Source organism: Panthera onca, chromosome F1, assembly GCF_046562875.1.
Source record: "Panthera onca isolate mPanOnc1 chromosome F1, mPanOnc1 haplotype 2, whole genome shotgun sequence".
Classification (NCBI taxonomy): domain Eukaryota; kingdom Metazoa; phylum Chordata; class Mammalia; order Carnivora; family Felidae; genus Panthera; species Panthera onca.
This window is the reverse complement of record NC_138355.1, coordinates 5,186,558-5,200,405: the sequence shown is the minus strand read 5'-3', so window position 1 is coordinate 5,200,405 and position 13,848 is coordinate 5,186,558. Positions and strand designations below refer to the sequence as shown.

General features: G+C 54.5%; 1 protein-coding gene across 1 annotated transcript; it reads right to left on the bottom strand.

The window, feature by feature from the left end:
* Nucleotides 1-4,594: 4,594 nt before the first annotated feature.
* Nucleotides 4,595-12,303, bottom strand: LOC132686902 (uncharacterized). Its single transcript, XM_078440651.2, has 3 exons — nt 12,245-12,303; nt 7,524-8,462; nt 4,595-5,235 (listed from the first exon to the last, which is right to left on the bottom strand). Exons 1-3 carry the CDS (start codon nt 12,301-12,303, stop codon nt 5,199-5,201), a joined length of 1,035 nt encoding a protein of 344 aa, XP_078296777.2. The 3' UTR covers nt 4,595-5,198.
* Nucleotides 12,304-13,848: the final 1,545 nt, after the last annotated feature.

Genomic DNA, 13,848 nt, shown 5'->3' with positions numbered 1-13,848 from the left:
CTCACCACGGGGGCATCTCATCGTCTCACATCGTCACAAGATGGGGGGGGGGGGGGGGAGCACAGGACAATAAGATATTCTGAAAGCAAGAGAGAGAGAGAAAGAGAAACCGTTTGCACATCCCTGTTATTACAATACATTGTAATAATCGTTCTGTTTGATCATTAGTTAGTGTTGTTCACCCCTCGCCGTGCTTAGTTTAGAAATTAAACCTCCTCGGAGGTGTGTGTGTACCGGTCTGGGTGGGGCTCAGAACCAGCTGCGGTCTCAGGCGTCCCCTGGGGGTCTTGGCACGCGTGCCCCAAGGGATAAGGGGCGGGGGACGGCTGTCTGCAAATTCAAAAACCGAAATGCAGTTGTGCTTTCCAACAAGTGATGGACATCCGCATGCAAAAAAGGGGACGCGAGACACACACCTTCCAGCCTTCACCAAAGCGAACTCTCACGGGATCCCAGGCCGAAATGTACAATGTGGAACTAAAATTCCCAGAAGTTACCCTTAGGAGCATGTCTAGCTGACCTTGGGTCTGGGGACGACTTTTTATTTTATTTTATGTTTTATTATTTTTAAATGTTTTTAATGTTTCTATTTATTTATTTATTTTTGAGAGCGAGAGACCGAGTGTGAGTGGGGGAGGGGCCGAGAGAGAGGGAGACACAGAATCCGAAGCAGGCTCCGGGCTCCGAGCTGTCGGCACAGAGCCCGACATGAGGCTCGAACCCACGAACTGGGGGATCACGACCTGAGCCGAAGTCTGACGCTTAACCGACCGGCCAGCCGGGCGCCCCTGGTGACGACTTTTTAGCTGCAGCATCCAAGACGTGACCCGTGAAAGAAATAATCGAGAAGCCGGACTTCATTAAAATTAAAACCTTCTGCTCTGGGACAGAGATGCTATCAAGTGAACGAGAAGAGAAACCCCAGATGGGGAGAAAATATTTGCAAAAAAGACGCATCTGATGACATTAAAAAAAAAAAAAAAAAAAAATCAATGCTTCCTAGTATAAATGCTCTGGAATTTAGCAGAGAGACTATAATTTGGGAATACGATCTGGTGGAACTCCCTCATAATCATGTGCCGTGTATTCCTACCTAATAATTACTTCTCCATTTCTCGACTGGAGGTCTCTCAATAAATAAGAATTTATCAAGGGGCGCCTGGGTGGCTCAGTCGGTTAAGTGTCTGACTTTGGCTCAGGTCATAATCTCAGAGTTCGGGAGTTCGAGGTTCGAGCCCCGCGTCGGGCTCTGCGCTGATCTCTGCTTGGGAGCCTGTCTCTCCCTCTCTCTCTGCCCCCCTCCCCTCTCAAAATACATAAATATTAAAAAAAAACAATAATGATGGTGGACCCACAGCATGTACAGCCCAAGCATGAACCCTAAACTGCGGCCTTCGGGCGATTGCGATGTGTCAGCACAGGGTCACTGACTGTAGCAAATGTCCCACTCTGGTCTGGGGGGGGGGGGGTTTGACAGTGGGCTGAACTATACAGCAAACGACTGAGGTCGTGCCTGTGTGGGGCAGGGCCGTAGGGGAACCCTTCGTACATCTTGCTTAATTTTGCCGGGAGCCTAAAACTACTCAAAAATGTAAAGCCTAGGGGCGCCTGGGTGGGTAAGACGGTGAAGCGTCTCAGTTCAGGTCTTGATCTCAGGGTCCTGAGTTCAAGCCCTGCGCTGGGCTTTGTGCTGAGCAGTGAAACCAACTTTAGACAGATAGATAGGTGATTGATAGATGATAGATAGATGATAGAGAAATGAAAACAAAGCCTATTGGGGTACCTGGCTGGCTCAACGAGTGGGGGATGAGACTCCTGATTTCGGGATCATGAGTTCGAGCCCCATGTTGGGTGCAGAGCTTACGTAAAAATGAGTAAGTAAGAAAGCCCGTTGAAAACAACTAAAAAATAAATAATTAGATAAAAAAACATCATGGCAGTGTATTAACTTAATAACTGAGCACTGCAGAGGTGGAGAGGGCTTCCAGAGGTTTCTGACGTCACCAGGGCCCCGGCTACTTCTCTCTGCCCCTCTCTCATTCTTCGCGCTTCTGTTAGCTTGCTTCCCACGCCGACGTCCCTCGTGCGGAGCAGGGCTCACTTCTGTACACAAGGGCATCCTGATGGAGAAAGAATGTTTTTACCCTAACATTTTATTTATTTTTTTAATGTTTATTCATTTTGAGAGAGAGAGCACGGGCAGGGAGGGGCAGAGAGAGAATCCTAAGCAGGCTCTGCACTATCAGTGTGGAGCCTGACGTGGGGCTCGAACCCACAAAACCGTGAGATCGTGACCTGAGCTGAAACCAAGAGTCAGATGCTCAACCGACTGAGCCCCCCACCCCGGGCGCCCCAAGTCCTGGAATTCTTATGGGACGTGTTTAGTTTAAATGCCTCCTCAGGACCCGTTTCCTTGGTTGAGAGACGACAATGTGCCCCCGGATTCACCTGCGGTCACTTAGAGACAGCTTCAGGCTGGGTTTGATTTAGGGGCGCAGCTCTCCCTTTTGGGGCCTGGTTTGTTGCTGTTGCTGTTTTCTGTCTCGAATCTGGTTTCGACACTCTTAACTTTCCTCCGAAAGCTGGCTCCCTCTCATGGTCACGGCGAATTCGTCAGCGCCTCTTCTTTGGCCGTGGGGTGGGGGGCTGTGTACGTGTGTGGGGGCACGTGTGGAATCTGTCTCCAAAGAGGGAGAAATCCTCATTGTTTTCTCAGAAGGTCCCATCGGGGGCGCCTGGCTGGCCGGGTGGGTGGAGCATGCGACTCTTGGTCTCCGGGTTGTGAGTTCGAGCCCCACGCTGCGCGTGGAGATTACTTAAAAATAAAATCTGAAATGCAAAAGTTCCCATCAAATATCCTCTCCACTGTCATCGGCTCCAAATGAGTCACAAAGGCCCCTGCCCCGAGCCCGAGACTGTGCCAACGTGGGGACTGTGTGGGCAACGTTGGCCCCGAGGCTCGATGTCCACCTCCAGAGCCTGGACACAAGGCAGCTTTCCGCTGGGGGCGAGGGGACAATGGGTCCTGAGGGAGTGACCCCACTGTCACCTAAAGAAGGCCACCGGGAAGGGTCTCCCACACCTACTGCCGTGTAAGAAACCCCCCAAACTTGGTGGCACAAAGCAACCATTTGTCTTGAAGGCAGACGGTTCCTGCGGGGCGGGAGTTTTCAAAAAGAAAAAAACAAACCCACAGTTTGAGTTTGAGCCCCGCGGTGGGCTCTGTGCTGATGGCTCAGAGCCTGGAGCCTGCTTTGGATTCTTTGTCTCCTTCTCTGTCCCTCCCCTGCTCACGCTCTGTCTCTGTCTCTCTCAAAAATAAATAAACATTAAATTAAAATTTTTTTAGAACAAACCCACAGTGAGGCCGCTTGTTTTTACCCTGAGATGGCTGGGGCTCCGGGCTGGGGGTGACCTGGGTCCCGTAAGCCTCCGTTGCTTACGCCTGGTCCCAGAAGAGGGCTCTCCTGGGGCCCGGTCACTTCAGGGGCGTCAGATTGCCTACCCGGTGCCTCGGGCTCTCACAAGGTGCACCTTGCGTCACGGTCCGTGGCACAGAGTCACTTCTGCGGCTTTCCGCTGACTACAGGAGAGCCGTGGGTCCATCCAGGTTCAGGGGGATGGTAACTAGACCCCCCCCTCCCCCGATATGGGACTGGCATTAGTTCTAGAAGAACCTAGGGTGGCCCATCTGCCATAACACCCGGCTGACAGCCGAAATCAAATTTCTGCCCACCTTGGTGGCCAAAGGCTCAGAGTCAGATTTCAGCTGGTTCCAAGAAACAAGAACTGAAAAGTGCGGTCAAACAGCTGTGCCCGTCCTGCCCCCCCTCGCCCCTGCGAGCGTGTCCCCAGGGGGGACTGCAGGGCCCTGGGTATTTCAGGGAGCGTTCAGATGGAAACTTCTCATTTTCAATCAAGTATTTATTTGTTTTACTTACACACAAGGAGAAATACAATCAGTCCATCCCAGACACCGCTGCTAAGGGTGAGGTTGCGATCATGCAGGTAAAAAATTGGGGGTCGTTGTAAAGAAATACAGGAGGCGAGAGTTTCGAGTGAGGACTGGAGCAAGCGAGAAGGTTCTGCGGCCGGGGCAGGGGGCGGGGCAAGGTCCTCTTCTGTTTGGACCAGGTGATGTAGCAGATCCGATAATCCTCGGGCCTGGGGGCGCCTTGTGGGGGGGTGGGGAGGCTCAGTCGATTGAGCATCCGACTCTCGATCTCGGCTCAGGTCATGATCTCACAGTTCGTGGGTTCGAGCTTCACATCAGGCTCTGTGCTGACGGTGCAGAGCCTGCTTGGGTTTCTCTCTCTCTTTCTCTCCTTCAAAATAAATAAATAAACTTGAAAAGAGAAGAAAAGAAAAGAAAATTCCTGTAATCAGCTGAGAGGGAAAGAATTCGGGTGTAGTTTACGGATGGTTCTGCAGGAATGGGCAGCAAGGGGACAGCGGCAGCCCTCCAGCCCTCGTCCGGGGAAGCCCTGGCGGACGGCTGTGACGGGGATCCTGCCCCGGGGACAGCGCTCCGAGGCACATTTGTCTGGACCGAGAGACGGCCAGAAGTGTGGATCCGCACAGGTCCGCTGGGGGGGAGTGGGGGGAGGGAGGGACTATGGTGGGCACTGGTGACAAGGAGGCGGGGGGAAGGACCCGACGGGTCTCTCCAAACGCACAAGGCATGTCAGGGACCTGTGTCCCACGCGACTGCCCCCTGGAGGGTATCCACTGCCGAAGAGGCTCCTGACGGGTGAGGAAACTCATCCTCTGGGCATCGGTCAGCATCTTGTCCCAGGGACGAGGCAACCAAGAGCGGCTGTGGTGGCAGGTGTGGGGCTCTGCGTGGCCTCCCCTCCCCAGTGCTGACGGGGCCACCTGCTGTCCCTTTGCCAGCGGCAGAGACCGACCACACGGGGCCCCGCCGGCCTCCTAGCAGCAGGCTGATGACGCCGGTCCCTTCCCCTCGTGGAAGGGGCAGAGATTTGTCCCCCGCGGATGCTACCCAGATCCTGGACACGGAACTGCCCTTCCCGCCCGGAAGGGGTCCCCCGGCACCACCACGCACGGGCCTGCCTCGCTCATGTCCTAACCTTCCACGCGACACTGCTTCCGATCAAGGAAGTCGCTTCACATCCGAAGCGCAGCAGCAAACGGGCCGATGTCCCCGGAATTAACTGGTTTCACCACACACTCATCACTCAGAAGCAACTGGCCTGATTGACCCAGTTGCGGGGCCTGTGGGGAGACACCACTTTGAAGGGTTCCAGCGGAGGCTGTGGAAGGGTTCCTGGCTTCCGGGGTCCAGCGGAGGCTCTGAATCACAGCCCACTGTGTCGTGCTGTCCCTCCCGCGGCCACAAAACTCGGGCCTGGGCAGGAGGGGGCGGGAGAGCCCCGGACACCCCACGCCTGGTCCCGAGACAGAAGCCACCGCAAGCGTCGCAACGGACATTTATTTTAAAGGAGTCTTGGGATGCCTGGGGGGGCTCGGTGGGTTAAGCATCCGACTTCGGCTCAGGTCACGATCTCGCGGTCCGTGAGTTTGTGCCCCGCGTCGGGCTCTGTGCTGATGGCTCGGAGCCTGGAGCCTGCTTCAGATTCTGTGTCTCCCTCTCTCTCTGCCCCTCCCATTCATGCTCTGTCTCTCTCTGTCTCAAAAATAAATAAACATTAAAAATTAAAAAAAAAAAAACCACAGGAGTGTTAAGCACGTAAGAAAAACTCGTTAGCTAGTAACTGAAAGGTAAGGAGAAAACCGTGAGGCCTCATGAAGGCAGCAACTGCTGGAAAAGGCCAGCCTCCCAGGGCTGCAGGAATTAGGAGAATGTGGAAACTTCTCACACAGGGACCTCCGAGAGAGCGCTGCTCTGTGGGCACTGAGCCTCGGCTGGGGGGGCGGGCTCCTGAGAGGGGCCCCGTCCACGCGGGGCTAATGTCTCTGGGGATGCGGCCGTGTGACGAGGAGGCCAGACAGACTACGAACCGGGCTGAACACTTCAGACTGGGGGCGGCATGCCCGGGACCTGGAGGCCCAAGAAGGCGCACGGGAGGCCCACGGGGGAGTTGTCCCCTTGGCCTCCTCCCCAGTGCTCCCAGCGGAGCCTGCTGGGGCAGCCGGAAAGCAGGAGGTTCGGACCCGGGCCGGGGCAGAGACACCCAGGTACAGTCCCCATCGGTCCAGCCGGGAAGCCACCGCTCACCGGACCTGAGAGTGGGTCCGTGTCCGTCCTTAGCGGCCTCACAAAACCTACCGAGTATTTCACACCTTTCCTAGGTACCGTTATCTGGAGTCATTCTCCTGCCAAAATTGAAGGCCGTCAAGATTGCTTTGCAATTCTGACTCTGCCCCTTAATGGCTGTGTGATTGGGGCCTGTCATCTCACCGCCGGCAGCTTCAGTGTCCCTGTCTCTGAAACAGGGGGGACAATGCTTATCTCCGGGGAGGGTGGCTGTGAGGGGAGCGTGAAAGCTTAGCACGGTGCTTGGCTCGTGGTGGAGAAGATATTCAAGAACATCTCTGTTCACCCCGAATACGAGGCCAAATCTCCCCCTGAAAGAGGTTTGTCAACCATTTTCAACATTAGGTTCCTGGGTCCCTGGAAATCTGGGTCTCAGCCATTGTTCTTTACTCCCCCAGAGTGGGAAATATTTCCTTGGTGCCCCCCCCCCCCTCCCTGCCCCTGCAGAGGGGAAGGGAGGGAGGCTCTGGGGAGATCCTGGGCTGAGATCCCCAAAGGGAGGAAGCACCTTCTGGCTGGATGTGCCCTCTCCTTGGAAAAATAGCTTGATTCTGTCTGGTTGGGGGGGCGGGGAGGGAGTCTCTGATGTACAAACTGGTCCTGTTAAAACCTCTGGGCAAGGCTGCCTTGCAGGTGATGCTTGTGCTGGGGTCCCTTCCTCCGGCCTCCCCACGCCCTCTCCCCAGACAATGGGAGCTGAGCCTTTAAGGCGCCCTTGCCCTTGGGAGTTTCCACCGTGGGACTGCGGAAGGCCACCTATATACCCGTCCACCTTCCTTGTCCCCAAGACTTGGCTTCTCCAGGACTTGGGATTCCCTCCTCCCCAGGGGCAGCTCCGCAGGCCTTGGGGTGACCTCCTAACCGACCTCTTTGCCGCAACTCCGCAAGCCTGGTTCCTAAGTGAAATCTGATCCTGAGCCCGAGCGCGGCCGGGTGTCTCTCTCTGGTCCTGACCCGTGTAAGCCCTGCTCACCGTCGAGGCGGTCGGGAATGACACCCTGGCCAAGCGCTCAGTCCCAGCCCCTTCCCTCCCGCGTGTCCCCGTAGGACGAGCCTTCTCCCGACCGGGGACCTGGGGGCCGCCAGGTCATCCTCTGTCCCAGCTCCTAGCAGAGGCTGAGCCCGAGGCCGCGGCCCCGGGAATGACGAAGCCGAACCCGGCGCAAGGGAGCCGGCGGGTAGGGGGAGGCTGGGGGCGGGGGCTGCCCCGGGGTTGCCCGCAGCCCCGCCGGGGGACGCGGCTGCTGGGGGCTCCTCCGCCGCCGAAGAGATCATTCTCTCCCACCTGCTCGGGACGCGGCGAGCACTAAGCAGCTTTGTCTTCCGAGGGGCCGCGTGCCGGGCGCCCTCGGCAGGAGGCGCGGCATTCTCAGGGCCGCGGCTGCAGCTCGCGGGCCGGGGTCCCGAACCTGTGGCCGGAGGGGCTGCGGGGACAGCGAGCCCGCCGCGTCCAGCTCCGGGCGGCCGAGGCCCACGGTCGCGGGGGAGACTCGCGCGGGGCGCGCTGCAGGGCGGAGCGCTAGGCGGGCGCGCAGCGACCGGGACTCGGAGAGGCGTGATCAGGGGCGTGGCCTGGGACCCGGCGGGAGCGCGGGGGCGTGGTCTAGGAGGGCGTGGTCTGAGAGGGCGCGGCGAGACTCTCCAGGGGCGTGGTCTCGGGAGCTGCGCTTGGGAGGGGCGTGGCCCGAGGACGCCCCGGAAGCCGGAGGGCGTGGTCAGGGAGGGCGCGGCGGGATCCCGAGGGGCGGGGATCCCGAGGGGCGTGGTCTGGGGACGGCCGCTGCAGCCCGCGGAGTGCGGGGGAGAGGCGAGGGGGCCTGGAAGGAGGCGGGGGCCGGCCGGCTCTTCTAGCTCGGTGGGGAGGTCTCCGGGACGCCTGAGGGAGGGGAAGAGGGGGGAGGGGAGGAGAGAGCAGGGGAGATGAAAGCAGGGGAGGCGGCCAGGGAGTGGAGGGGCGGCCGCAGGGGAGGGCTGGGGAGGGAAGTCCGCAGGAGAGGGGAGGAAAGAGGAAGGCAGAGGAGGGGGGGGCAGAGCAGGGGAGCGGAGGCCGCAAGCAGAGGTCGGGAGACGGTTGCAGAAGCGCTCAGACGCGGAAGAGCCCCCGGTGCGCCCTGCGAACGTGGGGGCGATGTGCGGGGCTGGAGGGCGTGGAGGGCCGGCGTCCCCGAGCGGAGGTGGACGGGACCCCGGGGACCCCGGCTGCGCGGAGCCCTTGTCGCGCGTCCTGTCGTGTAGTGTACGCACCCCGCACGGCCGCCCTCCGCTTCGGGCCCCGCCAGCACCCTCTCCACGATCTCATCCACTCACGACGCAAACCCAAAGAGGTGCCGTCCGGAGCCCCAGGGTTCTTGTACCACGTGTCTTTTACGTCTTAAAAATGCTCGGTCCGGGGCGCCTGGGTGGCGCAGTCGGTTAAGCGTCCGACTTCAGCCAGGTCACGATCTCGCGGTCCGTGAGTTCGAGCCCCGCGTCAGGCTCTGGGCTGACGGCTGGGAGCCTGGAGCCTGCTTCAGATTGTGTCTCCCTCTCTGCTCCTCCCCCACTCGTGCTCTCTGTCTCTCAAAAATAAATAAACATTAAAAAAAGTAAAAAAACCCAAACATGTATGGACACATGCTCTCGTGAATAGTGCAATTCCCTTACGCTTTAAAAACTCGACGGGTCACCTTTAGCCAAGTTTTCTTCTTCTTCTTCCTCTTTTAAGATTTTATTTTATTTTGAGTAATCTCTACACCCAAGGTGGGGCTCGAACCTACAACCCCAAGATCAAGAGTTGCACACTCCACGGATGGAGCCAGCCGTGCGCCCCTCTTATCCAAGTTTTTAACACTATATTATATGTTGCATTCCCACACAGTCTGGGTTCTGTTTCTTGACTCTTTAGTTCCATTGATCTATTTGCTTACCTTCTGCAGGTATTAGTTTGATATCTTATAGCTTTATAATATACTTTGACGTTTGTTTCAAGGAAGTTTCCAAAATTTCTTTTTTTTCTTCAATTTTTTTAATCTTTATTTGAGAGAGAGACAGAGTGTGAGCAGGGGAGGGGCAGAGAGAGAGGGAGACCCAGAATCCAAAGCAGGCTCCAGGCTCCGAGCCGTCAGTGCAGAGCCCGACGCGGGGCTCGAACTCATGAACTGTGAGATCACGACCTGAGCCGAAGTCGATGCTTAACCGACGGAGCCCCCCGGGCGCCCCTAAAGTTTCTTAATTCTTGCATGCGTATTTTCTCTCCCGGATGAACTCAGAATTAGCGCCAAGTTCCATTAAAAATCTTGTTAGAAATTTTGTTGAGATTGTCTCAGTGTGGAAAAATCTAACATCTTTGCAGTATTGAGCATTTCCATCAAGGAACATACATCTTTCTTGATTTATTCAGATCTTTTCTATGGTCTTCAAAAAAGATTTTTTAAAAATAATTCTCACACACTTCCTAAGCTTATTTTTTGGTGTATTATAGAGAAGTGGACATTGTAGATAGAATTTTTTACATTACAGTTTTTATGTTGATCTTATAACCAACAATTAGTTTATTATAAATTTGTAACTAGTTATTGGTAATGTATAGAAATTCTGTTGACCTTTGTATATTTTATAGCCTGCTACCTTACTGAGATCTCATTAAAACCAATAATTTTGTGGGGCACCTGGGTGGCTCAGGTGGTTAAGCGTCCAGTCCAACTTTGGCTCAGGTCATGATCTCGCGGTTTGTGAGTTCGAGCCCCGTGCCGGGCTCCTTGCTGACAGCTCAGAGCCTGGAGCCTGTTTCGGATTCTGGGTCTCCCTCTCTCTTCTCTCTCTGCTCTTCCCCTGCTCATGCTCTGTCTCTGTCTCTCCAAAATAAACATTAAACTTTTTTTTTTAAACCCAATAATTTTGTAATTGAAACTCTTAGGCTTTCAGGATAAGTATTATTTGTTAATAATAATTTTATAACAAAACTAGCAGTGAATATTTATTGAGCATTTACTACGTGCCGGAAACAGTTCCAAGCACTTGCCATGTTTTGATTCATACAATCCTCACAACCCCAACAACACATAGAAGAGACTCAGTAGCAAACAATCCTTCTATTTCTCTTATCTTACAGGGAGAAAAACACCAAGCAACCCGCGGTCCTGTTTTCTCTTTAGCTACTTTCCATCTCCCTGCATTTTAAGCAAAACTTCTGGAGTTCCCTATTCTTGCTGATTCCAATTCCTTTCCTCCGATTCTCTTTTTATTTATTTTTTCAAGTAAGCTCTAAGCCCACTCAACGTGGGGCTCGAACTCACCACCCCGAGATCGAGAGTCGTGCGTTCCCTCCAGCCGGCCAGGCGCCTGCGAGTGCAATTATTTTGATTGAAGCCCCGGTCTCTTCTTGAATCCACTCCCATCGGGTCTCGCGCCCTCTATTTCACCAAGACTGTTTTTGTCAAGATCACGATCACCTCCGTGTTGCCAGTCTCCAGTGGACAACTCTCAGTTCGAGCCCCGCGTCGGGCTCTGTGCTGACGGCTGGGAGCCTGGAGCCTGCTTCAGATCCCGTGTCTCCCTCTCTGCCCCTCCCCTGCTCCTGCTGGCTCGCTCTCTCTCTCTCAAAAATAAAATGGCTCTCCTTTCCTTCAGGCAGGTCTTTTTTTTTTTTTTTTTTTTTTTTTTACTGTTTATTTATTTTGAGAGACACAGCAGGGGAGGAGCAGAGAGGAGAGAGAACCCAGGGCCCGATGCAAAGGCTCAAACCCACGAACCGTGAGATCGTGACCTGAGCTGAAACCGAGAGCTGGTTGCTTAACCAACTGAGCCCCCCAGGCGCCCCTACTTTATTATTTTTTAAATGTGTTTTACTTCTTTATCGTCTACTTCCCCCACGAGACTGTACTTTCCCCATGAGGACTGGGGATGTTGTTTTGCTCACTTCCGTATCTCCACCACAGCGCCTGGCACATAGTAGGTGCTTCCTACATACTTCATGAATGAGGCATGGGAGACTGGGCAAGTTTTCCAAAGTCACACCGCTAGGAGAGTGGCTTAGAGTGGCAGTTCAGCTCCTGAGATCTTTACCAAAAAAATTTTTTTAGTAATCTCCACACCCAAGGTGGGGTTCAAACTCATGGCGCTGAGATCAAGGGTCACATGCTCTTCTGAGCCAACCAGGCACCCCTCCAGAGCCTGAACTCTCTCTTTTTAATTAAAAAAAAATTTTTTTTTAAATGTTTATTCATTTTGGGGCGCCTGGGTGGCTCAGTCAGTTAAGCGGCCGACTTCAGCTCAGGTCATGATCTCGCGGTCGGTCCATGAGTTCGAGCCCCGCGTCGGGCTCTGTGCTGACCGCTCAGAGCCTGGAGCCTGTTTCGGATTCTGTGTCTCCCTCTCTCTCTGACCCTCCCCCACTCATGCTCTGTCTCTCTCTGTCTCAAAAATAAGTAAACGTTAAAAAAAAATGTTTATTCATTTCCTGAGAGAGAGAGAGAGAGCGCGTGCACCAGAGTGAGTGGGGGAGGGGCAGAGAGAGAGAAGGAGACAGAATCCCAAGCAGGCTCCGCACGGTCAGCACAGAGCCTGATGCGGGGCTCGAACTCACCACCCGCGAGCTCATGACCTGAGCCCGAGTCGGACGCTTCACCAACGGAGTCACCCCGTCGCCCCCAGAGCCTTAACTCTGAACCATGAGGGCCTCCTGCAAGTAATGATTTCCTTTTTCAAAAACATATTTTCTCCTTGACTAGAACTTTCCAAGAGACGTTTAATAATAGCGCCGAAAAAAGCGTTCACGACTTTAGGAGAATGCTTCTGGCCTAGGGTTTCGCCACTAATGTTATCGATTTGACTCCCCTTATCAATGGTGAAGGTACACCCTCCTGGTCCTAATTCGTTTAGAGCCCCACGCCTAATGACATGAGGTTCACGGGGATCCGATCCAACAGCAGCCCGCCCGTGAAGGTCTCAGAAGTGTTAAAATCGGAAGGAAAGCGGCAACACCCCGTCCCTCTAGCGGGACTCCGGCCGATTTTCGTACAGGCTTACTCTGTGCCACCCCTGGGGCTACCGTGGAAAACTCGCGAAGCCTGGTTCTTGCAGCTCATGCTAGCGGGCATGGCCAATAAAAAAGCGAACGAGGGCATTTCAGGTTTCGATGCATCCTCAGGCAATAAAGCCAAGGGGGTGACAAAAAGGCAGGTGGGCAGGGGTTTGGCTGCAGCCTAGTAAGCGACAGGTGGACAGACTGGAAAGCCAAGTCACATGGGGACTCATGAGCCAAGGAGTTTAGGTGGTAGTCAGTGTGCAATGGAAGCCATTTGATATTTTAAAAAAATGGTGGGGGGGGGGGGACACCTGGGGGGCTCAGGTCATGATCTCACGACTCATGAGTTCAAGCCCCACACCTGGCTCTGTGCTGACAGCTCGGAGCCTGGAGCCTGCTTCGGAGTCTGTGTCTCCCTCTCTGTCCTTTCCCCACTCGTGCTTTCTCTCTCTCTCAAAATAAAATTAAAAAAATTTAAGTTTGAGAGAGAGAGCACAAGGGGAGGGGGGGAGGAACGGGGCGGGGGAGAGAATCCCAAGCAGGCTCTACACTGTCAGTGCAGAGCCCGCCGTGGGGCTTGAACCCACAAACCGTGAGATCATGACCTGAGCCGAAATCAAGAGTCGGATGCTCAGCCGACAGAGCCCTCCAGGTGCCCTGACCGTTCGGTATTTTCTTAAGTTGGGGACGTCCTGAAATGATTGGCTTTAGCAGCATTTCTCCGGAGGCTGTGTGAAGGGCCAGGGGTGGGGGTGGGGGTGCAGATATAAGGTGTTGCCGTGGTCTGGGTGGAAGGTGGCAGCTTGGAGTAGGGGGCAGGAGTGTCACTGCAAAGTGTCGGATGCCTTTTTGGAGTAAGCGTCAATGGGATTTACGGAGGTGAGGGAGAGGGAGGAATTTAGGCGACTGCTGGAGACGGAACAGGTGGCAAAAAAGGCAGAGGGTTTTCCTGTGATTTCTATCATCTGTCCCCCTCCTTCCCAGTTTTGTCCTTTTTCCTGACTTGTTCCCACTGTCAGAGACTTTCCCTAACGTCTGTCACTCCCAGCAAAAATAACAATGCTCAGAGCATGGCAGTGGGAGGGCGAGGCCCTGGACAGAGTCAGCTGGAGACCAAATCCTGTCTGGGTGAATTGTGACCTCGGACAAGCTTCTTCATGTAGGACATCGGTAGAGAAGGGTGACCACGTCCCGGCTGTTGAGTTGGGGGCATTTATGCTTTTACATCCTCAGCATCTAGCAGATCCTTGATAGGGTCAAGCCTGCAAATTGGAATTTATTTCCTCTCAGATTTTAGACTGTGCAGATCGGAGGGGAAACAACTTGGGGCACTTTCGGGCACCCGCTCACCCAAGTCTATCAGCCAGGTGACATTCGCTCCACTTGCTTAAGAGAACGGTCTCCAAATTCCTGCCCCAAAGTTCTCCCAGTTCAAGTATTCCCCTGATTTCCCAAGACCTACCGAACCTAAAATTATTTGTATCTTACCCTGTAATGTCGGGTTTTACTTCTGTAAGACTTTAGGAATATTTTCTGGAAGCGTAAGAGGCGCTAACTGGCTGTTTTGGCAAGTTACTTTGGTCTTCCAAAGTGGGTCAGCTTGTTG